This window comes from Diaporthe amygdali, assembly GCF_026229845.1.
Source record: "Diaporthe amygdali strain CAA958 chromosome Unknown NODE_16_length_960263_cov_65_539585, whole genome shotgun sequence".
In the NCBI taxonomy this organism is placed as follows: domain Eukaryota; kingdom Fungi; phylum Ascomycota; class Sordariomycetes; order Diaporthales; family Diaporthaceae; genus Diaporthe; species Diaporthe amygdali.
The window spans coordinates 402,662-420,162 of record NW_026517036.1 but is presented as its reverse complement, the minus strand read 5'-3'; the positions used below and the strand labels follow the sequence as shown (position 1 = coordinate 420,162).

The following is a 17,501-nucleotide window of genomic DNA, read 5'->3' as shown; positions in this document are numbered from 1 at the left end:
AAGAGCCTTTCAGAACTGCAGTATTGCTTTGAAAATGGGTTTTATAATAAAAAGCACTCTATTTTCCCTCCCAAACTCCAGTTATAATCACCTAACACCTATCTACATGCAAATACCTCATTACAATGCAAGGAAACACCCTATTTATGAATTAACCTCCGCAAACCACGTCCTCAGCAGCCCCGCCAGAGCGCCCGGCAACTCCTCCAGGTTGTGCACGATGAGGTAGTACTGGAAGGGGAAGGTATCTAGGTACCTCTCGATGACGACCTCGCTGATACCGTCGGCCTGCCGGACGAACTTGGCCTTGCCCAGCTGTAGGACGCTGTCGCCCTTGCGGGTGGAGCTGTCGTCCATGATGATGAAGACGACCATGACGCGCTCCTCGAGCGCCTCGCGCAGCATCCGGCGGATGCGCTCGTGCGAGTCTGACGGCGTCAGCCCGTCCGACAGGATCAGCGCCAGCTGCCAGAGGTCGTCGCCGCCGCGGCCGCCCGAGCCGGTGGCGCGCGCCGCGCGCAGCTGGTCCAGCGTGCGGCGGATCAGCAGCGCGACGTCGGTGCGGTCCTGCGCGAACGTGAAGTTCTGCAGGACGCGGGCCCCCGCGTCGTGCGACGAGAGCAGCGGCGCGGCCAGCTCGTGCGCCGTGAACACGTCCGCGCCGAACCCCACCACGCCCACCTGCCCGGCCTCGAGCATCGCCAGCGCCCGCGACACCATCACCAGCGACTCGAGCGCCATGGCGCCCGCCGTCGTGTGGCCCATCGACTGCGAGTCGTCCACGCACAGCAGGATCTGGTACGTGCGTTTGGTTGGCACTGCACGCCGCATCCAGATCTTGTCGCGCTTGTAGCTCGACGCGATGTACGGGATGATCTTCTTGATATTGAGCCTCTTGCCCGTGCGGTACGAACCTGACAGCTTGGTACTCTGCGAGGGCGTCAGGATGAGCCGCAGTTGGGATGTCAGCGCGAGGGAGAGCGGGTGCGTCTTGGTTTGGAGTGCCGTCCAGGTCTCAAGGGCCTGCTGGTAGTCTCGCAGCGGGCGGTCCGAGTCGCTGAGGTGCGTGCTGTCCAGTTGCGTGGACGTTTCTTCGATAGTTTCGTCCTCTTGCTCTTCCACTTGGTTTGTCCTGGTGGGAGACTCGGATCGCTCACGGTCGAAGGCGCCGCGTCTGGTCGCGACGCCGCTTCGAGACTCGTCGCGCTCAGGCATATCTTGGTTTTTGGACTCTTCTTGTTCGGCACCGTCTACCTCATCGTCAACGTCCATGTTGTCGTCGATGTTGTTGTCTTGCTGAGGCATTAATCGGCTCTGGTCGTCTTGCTTGTCCTCGTCAATGGCCATGGATTCGTCGATGGGCTGGACTTCGTCCTCGGCAGCCGTACCAAGGGCTTGGGCGTCAGGGGCATCATCATCGTTCTGTAGATGTTGGAGCTCCTTTTGAGCCATATCTGAATCGTCTTGTTGACGCGCTTCCTGGTTCTCATCCATGGAGTCTTTGATGTCTTGGTTTTGTCTGTACCACCTCTCGAGGGCATCTCCAAGCTTCTTGAACGGCTGCGACTGCGCTGAATCGTCGGGCTTGTTGGATTCATCAGAGCGGTTCTGGTCCTCATTTTGCCTGGACATCGCCCCCTCGTTCCCGGCGGCGGTCTGCTGATCGTCCGTGTTCTGACCCATCTCGCCGCTCTCGCGTTGTGCCGCTTTGGCTTGAGAGTTATCATCCTCTTGCCCGTTGTCCATGTCATTTTGGTCCAGCCCAGCGCCGCTCTTGACATCGCTCGGGGCAGCGTTGTCTGGATTCGTATGGGAGTTGTCGTTGGGGTCCAACGGCGGCTTTGTCTCGTCCTTCTCGCCAGAGTCGTCTGCACCTTGCTCCTCGGGCTCCGGCTCCTTCTCTTCCATCTCGGCATTGTCGCCCGTCATGTCCTCATCTGGATTTTCGCTGTCGATCTCCTGTTCCATATCGTCCTGATTCATCTCGCCCTGCTCGCCTTCATTGTCGTCGACACTCTCGGCGTCTCCCTCTTTCTTGGCTTCCTCCTCGGTGTCTTGCGGGACATCCGACAAGTTGTCCAAATCGTCGTCAGAAATTGCTGATTCATTGTCGTCGCTGCCATCGATATCCATGTCTTCTGGTAGTGCCAATGCCTCGTTTTCTTCGACGTTCTGATCTTGCCTGTTCAACTCCTCCTGCGCGCCGGCGTCATCTTGCTCTGGGCCTGCCTCTTCCTCCTCTTCCACTTCTTGCTCGGGTTTTCCCTGCTCGGGTTCCTCTTGCTGCTGCGCATCTTTGCTCTCGGGCGCGTCCTTGGCAGCGACCTGCTCATCTTCGTTCTTCTGACCCTTTGTGTCGTCTCCTTGCTGGTCCTTGTCCGCGTCGTCGCCGTCTCCATCCCACATCTTTTCGTCGACTGCGGTGGGGTCGAGATCGTCCACATCGCCAGTTTCCTCGTCCATTTCCTCCTTGTCTTCCTCATCCTCGCCATCTTTGTTGCCTTGCTCGTCCTCGTCATCACCAGCTGCGCTACCCATCTCGCCCTCCATGTCATCTTGGCCCATGTCAACCGCATCTTCCTGGTCTTCGATCTCGCCATCTTTTTCCTTGTTAGGCTCCTGCGCCAGCTCGGAGAGATCTTCATCTGGTTGAATGTCTTTGCTGATATCCTCAGCGCCCTCGCCATCGCCGAGGCCTGTCCCGCTTTCGAGCTTGCCTGAGTCTCCTGAGGTTTCGTCAGACTTCTCCTGCGGAGTACAGAAGCCCCTGGAAGCAATCTCCACGAATGCCTTGCCGAGGTTGAGCGCCATCTTAGAGCTGGCGCAGTGCACATTGGTCAAGTCTGTGACGGTCGTGCGGCATATGTTGGAGTATTGCTGTAACAACGGCAGCGTGACGGCAAGAAGAGAAAACGCAGCATTCCTGACAGTAGGATCGTCCAGTCTCAGGTTGTCCAGGCGGGCAACGGAGTCACTGATGCTATCAACTATTGTCCTCATGTGCAGAGACTTGAGCATATTTGCGAGGGTGTCATTGTACTGCAGAAGCCACGATGCGTCTTCTGTCGATGTTGGTATGGACGCAGCTGCCTTTTGCAATTTTTGCACAGCATCGAGGACCTTCTTTGACAGGTTCAAGGTCTCACTGACAAACACAGTGGCGTCTTCGTTTGTTGTGACAGCCTGCTGGTCGCTGACTGTGACAGTGGTCCAAATCTGAAGCTGCTCAAAGATGAAGCCAAGATCAGGCCGCTCAGACTCAAGCAACTGCAAGGTTGCCTCGAAGTCGTCCAGCTTCTCCTGCAGCTGCTCTCGTAATTGCGATCGGGTATCTGAGTCGAGACCCTCAGACAATCTTTGGCATGCCTCAAACCGAGATTGAAGTTTTGTGAATCTCGCAAGCCAGTCTTCGAGCGCGGACCGAACTGGACCATTGGCAACCTTACCGAGTGTGCCGTGTACCTCGATGAGATGGAGACCCAAGTTCAGCACAGGAATGAGCCAACGCAGAAGCTGGCTATGGTTTGACGTTGCCCGTTTTGTGACCAGGTTCTCAGACTGATTGGAGATAATGAGAGATTGAAGGTTGGATATAGCAGCATCCACAGTAGCTAGCGTGTTGGCACTGTCGGCTAGGCAAGAGCGTTGTTGAATGAGCACATGAATGATGCCTTCCATGTAACCGGTACTTCGTCGGACGGTTTCGTTTGTGAGATCGCCATTGTGGTCGTGCAAGGAGTTCCTCACTTGCGGGGCCAGATCCAGAACCTTGAGGAAATAGTACTCCGTTTCTGCCAGGCTTGAGTCACCACCCGAAGGTAGGTTCTCCAACTTGGCCAACACAGCTGCCAATTGCTTTTGATTGCGCAGATGAGCTTCGTTGAGGTTACGAGTGAAGCCCATGGTCCGGATTGCCTTGATCGTGTCTTCGAACAGACGAGTTTTTCTAGTCTTGAGATGCTTGACTTGTTCCTTATTTTCGTCGTTCAGGAAAGCCGGGGTCTCCTGCTTCAATGAAGCCATGGCAGACATGGTGTCAGACAAGAAAGTGCTAATAACTTCCGCTGCATTTATCGTGGACTCAGGTAATTGGGACGCCTTTGACATGATGCTGATAATCTTCCCAGCTTTGGAGAGGCGCCTGGCGTGAGCATCGTCAAGCCAACCAGGAATCAACTCTCGGCACATCGAAGCAGCAGCGTCATCCGGCTTGGGAACCGCTGGATAATCGCTCTTCGTTACGTTGCTGCTTACATGACTCTCGTCGGGAAGGCCTTGGTCGATGATGGATCTCATAGGCTGACCGAGGACAGCCCGGAATTTCCTGACAAGTTTGAAGAGCTTCTGATGAGATTTGCGGGCACTCTCCCGCAGAGCCACAATGTTGGTGTCCTTCCAGCTGGCGAGCATTAGAACATCCTTCATTGCCTTCTCGACCGATGCCCTGCCCTTTTGAGTTGCTTCTGCCACCTTGCTCTCATAGCGGCGGTACATGGAAATGAAGTTCAGCACTGCATTGTGGATGAGCTGGAGTGGTGCATAGTCCAGGACCAGGAGCCCAAGTTGTTTGCTCAGCTGGCGAAGCAACCCAAGACGTGTCTGGAATTCGCCCAGAACAGCCTCTGAGAAGAACATCTCGAGGTCAGATACCAGTTGCACTGTGTAGTCTCTCAAGTCCTGTCCCAAATCCATCTTTGTCATGGGAATGGCAATGACAGCGTGATAAGCCACGAACCACCAAGACTTCGCATCAGTTTGGCATTTTTCGACCTCCATATCGAACAGCTTGGCCCAGGTTGCGAGTTCCAGGCGACGCCAGCTGACGACAGTCTCTGTCAGTCTATTGTAGAGGTTCAAAGCACCATAGATATGACTGGCCCAACCACCATGCTGCCATTCGTAGACGAACGCAACAAGCTTCTCGACGCGAGGGATGATCTTTGCAAGAGGGTCCGAATGACTCAGCTCGAGGACATGTTCGCAGGCGCCCAGGACGTCGGCAAGAGGCTGTAAGTGCGCGATCTCATCCACGTGCTGGAGCTCCCTAAAGCGCATTTGGATGCCGTGAACCAGGTTCACGAGTTTGCGAGACTCAAAAAGATTGGCACTTGTGTAGAAGTTGTAGCCAGCAGAAGTAGTGCTGGATGTGAAGTTGTCCGTCTTCTCGTCCAAGACGAGCAGTGCACCAGGTAGGAGAGCTCGGTCCTTCTGGGCGTCCAGAGGGGACTGCGTAGCTTCGCCCGAGATTTTGCGGGCGACGGCTTTGCAGAAGTTGACCATACTCTGTTGGGTATCCTGAGGCGTGAGGAAAATCCTTTCGTGCCGCTCTGCCAACCTCAGCGACAAGTTTCTGGAAGCTTGGCCTGGAATCTTTGTGGCGGCATGATCTTCAGCCTCCATCTCATAATCAGGGAACAGCTCGTTAAAGTCTTGCTGATCGGCCTCCTCCTCTTCATCAACGCCGCCCTTGTACCTATACAGGCTGTTCCTCGCAGCTTCCTGCCTCTTATCGGCGTCGAGCTTCTTGCTCCACTCTTCATAGAAGTAGTGAACGGATTGGAATACGAGCTGCCGTAGAGTAACATCAAGGCTTTCGATTCCATTCACACTGACCCAAAGACCAACGTACGACAGAAACTCCAAGCTTTGATGAGGGAGTTGAGTGGCATTACTCCAAAGTGATCCCCCTAGCATGGGCGTGACTCCGAGAAGCGAGCTGGTATCTGATCGCTGTCCAGCACCAGACACAGTGCCCAATGAAAGTCCAAGTTGTAGACAGCGTAGAATCGTCACCAAAGGCATCGTCAAGTCCTCATAGACTTGGAAGCGACTGGAAAGGCGTTCAATGAGGTGCAGAACGTTTTCTTTGACAAGCTGCACTTCCTGCGCCTTGCCTTCGGTCCCGACAGCCAGGTACTCGAAGAACGCGGATGCGACGTCGCTCTTGACAACGGCATTCAGAACGTTGTTGAACTCTCCCTGAAGTCGGGCCAAGTCGACGCTAGATGGACGGTAAATAGTAATCGCAGCGGCCGGCGGCTCACCCAAGATCTCGATCTCCTCACGCAACAGTTCAGCACGCAGATTTGACGCCTGACCCGTGAAGCTCGCTTCGAAAGCGCAGAGAGCTTGCCATTTGCGCCTCAGGTTGGTCAAGAGCTCCTCGTGAGAATTCCGTTCAGTCTGGGCCCGCAAGTAGGGATCGAATATCTTGTCTGGAACGTAGAGTATGATGCATCCGATGGCGAAGTGCACCCACGCCACAGCAGCGAAGGCACTCTTCTGAGATATGGATTTCTCGGACGCCACCAGAGCAACTACTGCGGGTATGAAGTGCTGCCTGAATATGATCAAACTGTGCTCTGGGCATCTGAACTGTCCAGAGGCTCCATCGCTCGGTAGTTCGAAGACCAAGCCGCCTCGCTCAATCCTCACCGACCTTGGTGCGAGTTTCTGTGACAAAAGTTCGAACAGGGACACAAAATCCTGAAGGAGGAGCGGGTCGTGAGAACCAACGACTTCCCGCATCAAGTGCCAGAGGATTTGGTTCAGGCAGCCAATGGAGTCTGCCGAGACGGCTTCCGAGGAACCTGCAAGAAGTTTGCCCATGGCTGGCAGCTCTATTTCAAGCGACTGGAGGGCAAAGAGACCGGCAGAAGCCGTTGAATCATACTGATTAATGAGCCTTGACATAAGCTGGCCGTTCCATGGGTGGGAATCCGAAGATTGAACGAGAACATATTCCATGCAATGAAGAAGTCGCTGAGCATTGGTCCAGCTCTGAAGTCGCATCTGTGAGAGGGTCGGTATGTTGGACAGTACGACGACGTCTTGCAAGTCCACGAAGACAGGAGATTGGCGCGACGCTCGATGAACAGTCAATGCTTGCCTCAACGTCTCGAATTCGTGTTCGAAGAATGGAGTGACCTCGCGGGCATCGTTGGCATTGGCCTCAAGGCGCTCGATTTCTCCCTGTAAGACGTGTAGAAGGTCGGCGGCTGCAACAGCATTTTTGCGCACAACGCTGTAGGCCTCGGCGAGGGATGAAATGGCCTCGCTGAGATCTGCGACACTAGCATTAGACCTCCACCTGATGGCATCGAAGCGGATTGCCAGCTTTTCCATCTCGCGAATGGCCAAGAAAGTGGCCTGGTCAGTGACGGGAGCTGGTCTGAGAAGGGTCCAGAGCGTCTCCATGCTCAACCCTGTAGTGAGCTTGAAGCCAACAGTGAAAGCATCTTGGATGTTATCAAGGACATCTGTGAGAATCTGCAGTCCTCGCTGGCCATTGAAATTGGCTGCGGTAGACTCGAGTGCGTCAATGCCTTGTTTGAGATGGGCCTGGAACTTTGCCTCCTCAAATGAAGCACCAGTGACAAAATGGAACGTCCTCCACCAGTAGTGAAGAAGCGCACGCAGCGCTGGCTTGATATCCGTACTGGACTCTGAATGCTGGAGACTGGACTCGATGTATCTCTCTAAAAGTTGAATGATGGAGCTTAGGAACCCTGCCACGTTGACGGTCGAATCCTTTGCCACAGTAGCGACTTGGCCGGATACAAGCGATCGCTGCAGACGGTTCAGAGTCGAGGGCTTGCTCCTGTCAAGAGTCCGAATTTGTGATTGCATCGCTTGCTGAGCGTGTTGGATCTCCAAGATCACTTCGTAACAAAATGCAAGCCACTCTGCAGCCTTGGGTGAATGTTTGTCCGTAAGGCTGGCCATGGGTCCATTGTGCAGTGTGTGAAGAGGTTGCGTAGGCGTCAGTGTTTCCTTCCCTGATACTTCGTTTGACACAGCCGCGTACAATTCAAGGACGGCTTGTCTTGTCGATGCAGCCTTTGGCGACTGCACGTATGACACGAGTGCTGATACATCGGAGCCGACTTCAGGAACTGCTGCATCTTGCAGAGGACCTAAACCGTTGGCGAGGGCTTTCTCATATTTCGCTAGAAGCGAGGCATCTCCAAGACTGAGGTTGTCAAGGGCCAACCGTGTGACTTCAAGCGCCCCATTCATTGAAGCCTCAGTGCTCACATGCGTAGCATGACCGTATCTCCGCATTGAAGACTCAATTGGCGTTATGCTCGAAATGTAGCGGTCACACTTCATCTGCGACTCTTCCAGATAAATCTCGATGGAACGATTTCGCATGGCACGAGACAGCTCGCCATAGCACGGATCCATAGTCAGAAAGATCCGGAAGTCGGAGTGAGGCTTGATGATTCTTGGCTCGCCATCTGGACCGGTGTGCTCATTGATGCTCAAGAACCCGTTGGGCCGCTCAAGCAGGGAGTTCAGCCTGTCGAGGACAGACGCGCTGCACAGGTTGGCATTGTCGAGGACGAGCCACTTGCCTGCTTCCATGGCGCGGACAATGACTCCGTCGAGCCACTCAAATCTCGGATTAGCCAGTGTTCTTGGAGAATTCAGCATCTGGTGTGCCTGTGTAAGGCGTTGGCCCAGCAAAGAGTCGGCGGGTACCTCTGAGGCCAGTGCCTCTATGCAGACAGTGATCTCTGAAAGACCATGGTCTCCGCGACGCTCGTCAAGAAGGCTGATTAGATTGACGGCATTTTGTGATGAGTTTTGAGGCAGCAGCGACAAGGCGAACTCCAAAAGCGCATCTTGGAGTTCGTCCAGGCTGGCATGGAGCTCCCTCAAGGGATCCGCCTGCTCGAATCCGCCGACGAGATCCATAGCATCGACGTCCGCATTCAGAGGGAAGACGATCAACTCTTTTCCGACAGACGCAGCTACATGGTTAAGGAGTGATGACTTTCCGCTTCCAGAAGGACCGACAAGAATGCACGGCAAGTTTTGTTTGACACAGATCAGGAGAGACTCGATCTCCGCGAGCCGTGGCACAGCGTTCATGCTAGGGAACCGGCTCGGCTGAAGCAGTGGGTTGCGATCCAGCAGGGCCAGTCCGACCTGACAGATTGCCGAGGTGAGGCTGTGATACAGACTGTGTGGTTGAGGCGGTGCTTCAAAAGCGCCTGTGAACAACTGTGCAATGTACTCCCTGTCAGTCGCAGAGCGGAAACGCTGCGTGACAATAATGTCCAAGAAGTCCGAGGCCTGCGCTGAAGCAAGCAGTCTGTCGTCCGAAGCTAGAAGTTCCAACCATCGAAGGGAGTCTCGCAGATTGAACTCCCAAGGAGAGCCGTGAGACCCGAAGGACTTGCGAATGGAGGTCTCATAATCCAGAGCTGACACGAATCTGATCATCTTCTGAATGATACCCGCAGGCACATTTGGATACCTCTTCCCGGCAATGAGCATGAGATCCTGCTCAGTGAACACGTCGGCGTAGACCACGATGAAACGGTTGACAAAGGAGCTAGGCAGGCCTTTTCGGCCACCGCCCTGCGAGTGCGGGTTCTGGGCGGCAAAGAGCTTGAAGTCTGGGTGGCACTTGAAGACCTGATCTAGTTCAGAAACATATACCTCTCCTCGGTGATCGAGACAGGCGTTCAAGCCCTCGAGGACAGATTGGGAGGCGAGGTTCATCTCATCCAGTAGAACCCACTCGCCTTTTTGCATTGCTTGGAGAAAGGGGGCGTCCCTCCATGCAAAATTGCCGGCCTCCGCGCCTTCGACGGGAACGTCGGTACCAAAGAGGTCCATCAAGTCCGTCTGGTCTGAAAGGTTGATTCGAGTGAGTGGCCGTCCGCATGCCTGAGCCAGGGCGCTGACGAGTGTCGTCTTGCCTACGCCCGGATTACCCTCAAGAAGGACAGGCTTATTGACGGCAAGGGCACGGATAACTCGCATTAGATTCATCTTGGTAGTAGGGGCATCGAATGCGAAAGCAGAATCGTCCTTGCCGCTAGGCATCCGAGCGACAGAGAATCCACCAATCTGGACAAAGTCTGTGCCGATTGCTAGCTGTGGCTCATTCCTGTAAACGGCACTGACATCGATGCCATCTCCAAGGAGCTCATTCAGCTTGTCCAAACACTTCTGTCTTTGCTCATCCATGGTCTTTGGATCCAGTGAGAGCAGAGCCGAGGGGTTCGCACCAAGAGTGTCAATGAACACAGTGGCTGCTCCGTGCAACAGGGCCATGGCAGGCTGCATGCTCTCGGCATGGTTGACAAAGTTTACCCAAACCAGAATATCACGAATGGAGAAGGCAGTCGCTGTTGACGAGCGGCACGTCTTGCCAAACCAGTATGAGAAATCCACAATGACACTTGCAAGGGGCTTGAACGGGGGCTCGAGTTTATCAACCACGATGTCCAAGATGTCTTGCCTATTTGACAAAGGCGGCACCCAAATCTCTGTGAATCTGTTTCTCAACGCGGGCGAGAGCTCTTTCTTGCCAAAGTCGCCGCCAGGGTTCATCGTTGCGAAGAATTGGAAGCCGTCCGCAGCGCGCACGAAAGACTTGTCAGTGCCTTTCTCAGCTAGCAAAAGGCTTCGACCCGGCTCAAGCACCGAGTTCAGTCTTTCCAGCACGGAATCGTCTGCCAGGGAAATTTCATCCAGTAGAAAGAAATGCGCCTCTTTCATAGCATGAACGAGACTGCCGTCGGACCATTCGAACAGCGCCTTACTCCTGATCTCGTTGGCAAGCACTTTCTCCTGAATAACTTCAGGAACTCGACTCCTGTCGTCTGAGGAGAGCGCGTGGTACCGTGCCAACAGGTCATCAATGCTACCGTGAGAAAGCTGTGCCAAAGATTCAAACGCTTCCACGAGACTTTGCTTCAAAGCTTCAGCGATCGCGCCGCGGTTCCGGACTGGTCTCTGCGAGCCGATCAAATCACCCGTCTCGGTGTTCTGGTGCGCATTGACGATGTGCAGCTCTTTGCCAAGAGATTCGGCAAGCAACTGACAGATGGTCGTCTTTCCACATCCAGTCTCACCAACCAGGAGGACCGGCTCGTTATTCCGCAGAGCCTGTGAGACTAATATATACAGTCTGCGCATGGCATTGGTCCACACAACGCCCTGCTTGTTATCGTTTAGACCGGCCCGTCGCATGGCCTGAGTGAATCTCTCTTTGTACAGCTGGTCGGGGTCGATCTTCACCTTGAAAACCGTCTCGATGACCTGCCGTACCGCGTCTCGTTCCTCATCGTCCCGGACACGCTCTGCCAGAAGCATGAAGCCATTGTTCGCAATATCTTCGCGTGTGTCGGCATCCCGAAGAGCCCACCTGAAGAGGTCTCTTAGCGTTGCGAAACTGTCTTTCTGTTCGAAGACTCGGCTAGTTTGCCGCAGGCGGGAAAGCTCCTTGTAAACCGAGACGATTCTCTTGCAGTCGGAAGGCGCCGTGTTGATGCTCCGCTTCTGCAAAATGTGTTCCAACTCGTCCTCGGGAATGTCGTCGTAGTGCAGCTCGAGGAAGCGGTTACGGAAAGCTCTTGAGAGGACCTTACGACCACCGTAGAGTCCTGGGGGGTTCTGCGTTGCAAAGAGCATGAAACTCTCATGAGGACGGACGATTTCTTGAGTCTCCGGGATCAAAAGTTCGCGATTGTCGTCAAGTAGACGATTGAGCGCTTCAAGAATGTCGGTTGGTGCCAAGTTCAGCTCATCAAGGACAATCCAGTGTCCCTGACGCATAGCCTGGACGAGCAGGCCCTCCTGGAACTTCAACTTGCCATCTGAGCCTGATACATATGTGCCCAAATACTCTTGCAGATCGGTATGTTCGTGATTGTTGATTCTTACGAATTTGTTGCCGCTATACTCGGCGAGGTATTCGATCATACTCGTTTTTCCTGCTGACGTTGGTCCCTGAATGAGGATGGGGAATCGCCTGGTGGAGGTCGCTCGCACCAGGTTTAGCAAATTTCGCTCAACATATGGTGTCCTAATGTAGTCCGCCCGTTCCTGCGGGGGTTGAGCTCCCTTGAGCAGCCAATAGACCCGGCTGTTGTCTGTGTCCGTGAACTTGACGTATTCACGCCCGTCGCTTGGATACTTGGGTGGTCTTGACAGAAGACGATTGGGATCCTTACCAAGCAAGTACTGTACAATCAAAGGCATGACCTGTGTCTCGGATGCCCGACTTAACAGTGTCAAGAAGCCCATACAGAAACCCTCGTAAAGAGATCTCTCAAGTCCATAGAACGGCGCGACATCATTGACATATGTCAACACTCGAGTCAAAGTACGCAAGCTGAAATGTGGGACTTCATTTGCGCCATCCACAAGCGCCTTTGCCTCAGCAAGCTCCTTGATACGCATGTAGAGGTTGGCAACTTTGTCGGCTGCTTGATCAGTCTGAGAGTTTTGGCCGTTCAGGTAAGACTTTATGATAGTCACGAGATCCTTGAAGTCTTTGTCCGGGCTAGAGACGTACAGCTCGGTGAATCTCGATCTGAGGCCTTGGGGCAAGTCTCGTTTGCCAACGTCAGTTGCTGGATTCATTGCTCCAAAAATTCTGAAGTTGGGGTGGGCCTGGATTCTCTCGATCTCGCCTGTCTCCGAGAGAAGTATCGAAGGCGTCGCGTCTGGTCCTGATTGCAGTAGATCCGCTACGCTTTCTAACGTGTCCGGTGATGCCAAATTGATCTCGTCTAGAAGCACCCAGTCTCCGTTCCTGACGGCCTTGACGATGTTGCCCTCGATGAACGCGAACGCGAACGCTCCCGACCCCCCTGAGAGTTGGATCGCGAACTGCTCCAAATTCTTTGAAAACTTCTCCCAACGAGGCTTGAGCTCCAGCAGTGTCTCCAGTCTCGTCGAACCAGTCTTTCGCCTCTTCGCAGGTTGACCATCGGCATCACGCGTCTTGTCCCGGGTTTTGTCTTCAGCAACCTTCATTCTGAGGATCTCTTCGAAAATCTTTGGCGCCTGGCTCCAGAGCTTCGCGGCGTCTGACCATTTTCCCTTCGCAATGCTCTTGTTGATCGACTTTAGATACTTCTGGTTCTTCTCCTCTGAGATGCCGGTTGAGGCAAATAAGTCCTCAAATTCCTCCTTCAAAGGCACAGCCAGGTTGCGCACGTTGATGGGCTTAAAGCCGCCTAAGAGGTCGCCAACTTCACTCTGCTGTGAAAGATTCACGGCTACCAACCTGTGGCCAAGGCTTTCAGCAAGCTGTTGTACCACGGTGGTCTTGCCTATACCGGTTTCTCCCACAAGCAAGACCGGCTCCTTCAAGCTCACTGCCACAGCGATCTGCTCCAGCAACCGTCTGGCGTGTGTGGTGGGCGCAAACGGCCTCTTCGATTTCGTCACGCGATCCGGTCGTCTCGTTTTGCGCAAGATTGATCGTCCCACAGTCAGGTGTGTCTCGGTTTCCGCCAGACGGGGAATGTGGGAGCTGAGGTGGTGCTCCACGCGCTGGCTCGACCTGCCCATCAACTCGCCGATGTGAATTATCAGCTTGTCTCGCACTCGAGAATCCTTGATGCCGCTTGCAAAGCAGTCGATCGCCTCCATGAACATGCCGTCGTATGCCGTCTCGGTGATTGGTTCTTTGCCTGTCTTCGCGCCTGCTGATGCAACGATCCTCTCGAGACGCCGGCACCACTTGAACAGATCTCTTGAGCTAGTCGGACGTTCCGACGCCGATGACACACCCGGGATGAGTCCTGAGCTGCTCAGGAGGAGACATACGCGTTCGTAAACCTTGAGAATCGGGTCTGACACGAACTTGCTCAGCAGAGGATACTTCTCGTGCATAACTGTCTGGAGCTCATCTTGCACCATATTTTGCACCGGCAACAAGTTCCAAAACCGCAACCCAAGCAAGGTAGGAATATTTTCCTGGCCGTCCATTCCCTTGTGTGTCCTCACCGTAGCCAAAATGCGGAAGCTACTAGGCGCTTTTATCGTTTCACCACGGTTCGGAATGAGGAGCTCGCCCCTTTCAATAAGAGGAAGGAGTGTGCTCATGACCTCTGTTGGCGCGCGGTCGAGGTCTTCTATCAGAACCCATCTCCCTTCCCTGACTGCCGTGGTCAAGATACCAGGTCTCCACTCGAAGGACCCGGGCTTCGTCCCGGTGGTGTATAGGCCGATAAGCATTTTGGCGTCAGTCTGCTCGTTTAGGTGCAGTGTGACCAGGCTTGTGTCCATGCCGAGCTCTCGCGCCAGCTCCAGAGCCGAGGCCGTTTTACCAGCACCTGAAGAGCCATGGAGAAGTATGGGACCTGCCTGCTGCAGAAGCTTTGCAAGGCTCTCAAGATTCCGAAGGGTTGTCGGGGTGGCAATGAGGGAAGACTCCCGCTTTGGCGGACCGCGCGGCCGGGGAAGTACAGTGCTCCCATAGTGGACGACCAAGCTGGTTAGGTTTTGAGGTGGTATGTGTGAAGGGGCAAATGAATGGACTTGTTCTTTGACGGCGACAATCTGCTTCTGTATGCCCTTGGCACGAGCATGCTCAAATAATGACAAAAATGCGTAGTCTATAGGCTTGCCGTCAAAGTCACCAGTCAGGGACTCATTCTCAGGTATGTGATGCCGAACGAGAGCTTCAAGCCTCTGATCGGATGCTCTCAAAAGGAGACAGAAGATTCGTATTGCTAGATATCTGACAGGGGCGTATGAGTGTGAGAAGAGGTCTTGGACATCAGACGGCAACACCAAAGACGAGAAAGCCTTGCGATCGAAATTGAGGAGGCGCCATACTGCCAGAAGCCTCCGTAGGAATGCATCTGGGCCTAGTGACTGCGAAGACTCGGTGAGATCGAGGCGCGTAGTGCCGCGCCCTTGTGACGGTTGGCTCCGCAGTGCGATGGTTTTGAGATAACCTTCTAGGAAAACAGAAAGCTGCGGAGAAAATGGTAACACTCTAGCAAATGATGCAAGTATATCATCGTCGCAGCTGCCGTGCGGAGTGTTGAGGACCCATCGAGCGCAGATATCTGCAAAGACCGGCTCAAAATGGGGGAATATGCGACCTGTAAGTCGAGGTATGAGCGCCGCCTGAGAGACAGCGTCCAGAAGGTTGGTCGGGGTTTGATCACGGATGATGTGCAGCAACTCGGGCGGTAATTGCGCCACTGTGGTCGCGTCGCTGAGCAGAGAGGCCCTCTGCAAGCTCACATCGAACTTCGCCATGGTTGGCGAGATATCCGGAAGTTTTGTCGGTTGAGGCAACAGTGATGATCTTTTTTTCGTCGGTCCTCTGCGTTGACTGCAGTAACTTTTTTACAGGGATGATTCCTACCCCTGCAGTGCCTTGGACGCGGGCGGTCCACTCAAGCGCGGGACCCACATGCTTACCTAAAGCAGCTTCAAGCCTCGTGCGAAATCTTTGGACATCATCACCGCGCGCATCTCAGCACCAGAGCTCGACTGACTGGCCCCTCCTCCGCTATTCAGAGGTTCTCTCTCACACATACTGCCCGCCATGTCTCTTTCCTGCAGGTACGCGGCTCAATGCTGCGCTCGTCAGCTCCGCTCCACCTCCACCATCCGAAGCACTGGCGTCCTCGCCCAGCAAAGGATATCGCGACGCTACCAATCGACCGACGCCGCGGCCGCACCTACGAACCCCAAGATCGCCGGTATTGTGGACCAGATCAGCCAATTGACCCTCCTGGAGACTGCAGACCTGGTCACAAGCCTGAAGGTAAGCGCGAAACTTCTTAACGCCACGAGGGCGAGGGCAAGAAGCTGATCAGCTCCCTCAACAGTCGCGACTCAACATCCCAGACCTACCCGTTGGCGGCTTCGCCGCGGCACCCGCTGCAGCGGCACCAGCAGCTGCAGCTGCAGAGGCCGAGGAGGAGGCCCCAGCGGCCCAGGAGAAGACGCTGTTCAGCGTGAAGCTCATGGCGTTCGAGACGGCGTCGAAGCCCAAGGTCATCAAGGAGATCAAGAACCTGCTGGGTTTAAGTCTGGTGGACTCCAAGAAGTTCGTGGAGAGCGCGCCCAAGTTGATGAAAGACTCCGTACCGAAGGACGAGGCCGAGAAGATCGTGGCGACGCTGAAGGAGCTGGGCGCCACCGTCCAGATGGAGTAGAAGACGGGTACAAAGAAAGCGAAAACAGGAGGAAAAGGTGTGGCTATGCAGCCCATGGTTGGGTTGAATCAAACATTCACATGTAAAAATGTACGTGTAACAACATATACAGGTAGATGGAAGCAATATGACATCCCTCTCCTGTATGCCCTCCCTCGTCTCAATGATGGGAGTACTGCTACCAGGATCAACTACCAAAGCCCAGCTCAAACACTCGACACTTGACTTCAGAGGACCAATTGCACGCAACGTCTCTGGCGGTTTCTGTCTATCTCATGTATACTTGAAAGAGTAAGCCATGAGATTAGATCATTCAATAACACACATGTGCTAGCGGGAAAGGCAAGGAGTTGCAGCAACGAGGTAGGCTGCGCCACTGGAGGCTATCCCACTGGATGTCATACTACTAGAAAGGAAAGACCGAAGAATATTTACATGAAGACAGGATCAGTCCAAGGGGTCTGTTAATTCGATCTGTTTCACAGGACAAGGCGGCACCGAGAACAGTCCATGAGTCAATGATTAATAGGGTATCTTTTGGTAGTCAGAGGCAAATATCGTGATTCGTATGCCAAGCCCATCCGGCTTCCACGCCCATGATTGATACAAGGTTCCCATCACGCATGTCTCCCATTCGTCTGCCCATTCCTCTCTCTGGCGGCCTCGTCTCTCTGATGGGAGCAGCTGTCCCTGACACACCTCTGGCGCTCCTCCTCCTCCTCCTTGGCCATGAGTAGATCGTCGTCGCCGAGGTCGCTCGTCTCCTCCCACATCTTCCACATCTCGGCGTCCGCGGGCTCGGTGGGCACGGCCCATATGCTCTCGCGCAACCGCTTATGCCGCTCGCGGTCCTCCTCGATGCGCTGCTCGATCTGCTTCTTGTCGGGCCGGGGCGGCCGGGGCGTGCTACCGGGCTTTGGGATCGTCTGTGAAGGCGGCATGTCGCCTAGTCCAGGGTTCGTGCTGTTAACAGGGCTGGACATGACGATGTCCATATTGGAGGTTTCCCGCTCTTTGAGCACCTCGTTGATCTCTGTCACGGTCTGTGGTTGGAGGAAGTCTTTGGACTGCAGGCCTTGAAGGACCTGCGATATTTGTTCAGTACAAATCGAGAGGTGGGACACCGATGCTACATCAGCGCGGGATGGCATTGCGTACCCTTCTGACGACTTTGACGTTAGCCGCACCAGAGCCGTCGTCGGGCGCGACGGCATCAACAACTCTTATGATGTCTCTCTGTAAGAAGCGGATGTAGTCCACATGGCCATCCTTCTGTGCCATCTCGAGGAAGTGCTCAATGAAGTACATAATGTTGGCTCGGGTGTTCATGTTAGTCTGTGTGAATTGTTAGCCGAGTGACCTTTGCTATTGCTTACGGGAGATGAATTCCGAACCCGCTCGATTTGCTCCAGTATGCATGAGTGCAAGTCCTCTCCCAGTTCCTTGTACCTAAGAGCATACTGGGCGGCCTTTTGCGCTGATGTGACCGAGGCGTTGAGATGCTGAAGTTGATGTGAGAATTTCATGCGAACTTCAAATGGGTCCGCCATTTTAAGAACTGAGTGT

At 54.3% G+C, this 17,501-nt stretch overlaps 3 protein-coding genes across 3 annotated transcripts; 1 reads left to right on the top strand and 2 right to left on the bottom strand.

Moving 5' to 3' along the window:
- Nucleotides 1-144: 144 nt before the first annotated feature.
- J7T55_007392 (ATPase) lies at nucleotides 145-15,027 on the bottom strand (the record flags this gene model as incomplete). The annotated part of the gene is made up of 1 exon (XM_053144150.1): nucleotides 145-15,027. The coding sequence occupies one exon, from the start codon at nucleotides 15,025-15,027 to the stop codon at nucleotides 145-147; it is 14,883 nt and encodes a 4,960-aa protein (XP_052993082.1).
- Nucleotides 15,028-15,319: 292 nt separating this feature from the next.
- On the top strand, nucleotides 15,320-15,935 carry J7T55_007391 (uncharacterized protein; the record flags this gene model as incomplete). The annotated part of the gene is made up of 2 exons (XM_053144148.1): nucleotides 15,320-15,541; nucleotides 15,606-15,935. The coding sequence occupies 2 exons, from the start codon at nucleotides 15,320-15,322 to the stop codon at nucleotides 15,933-15,935; spliced, it is 552 nt and encodes a 183-aa protein (XP_052993081.1).
- A 617-nt stretch (nucleotides 15,936-16,552) lies between these two features.
- Nucleotides 16,553-17,485, bottom strand: J7T55_007390 (uncharacterized protein; the record flags this gene model as incomplete). Its single annotated transcript, XM_053144147.1, has 3 exons — nucleotides 16,553-17,020; nucleotides 17,094-17,270; nucleotides 17,312-17,485. The coding sequence occupies 3 exons, from the start codon at nucleotides 17,483-17,485 to the stop codon at nucleotides 16,553-16,555; spliced, it is 819 nt and encodes a 272-aa protein (XP_052993080.1).
- Between the last annotated feature and the right edge of the window lie 16 nt (nucleotides 17,486-17,501).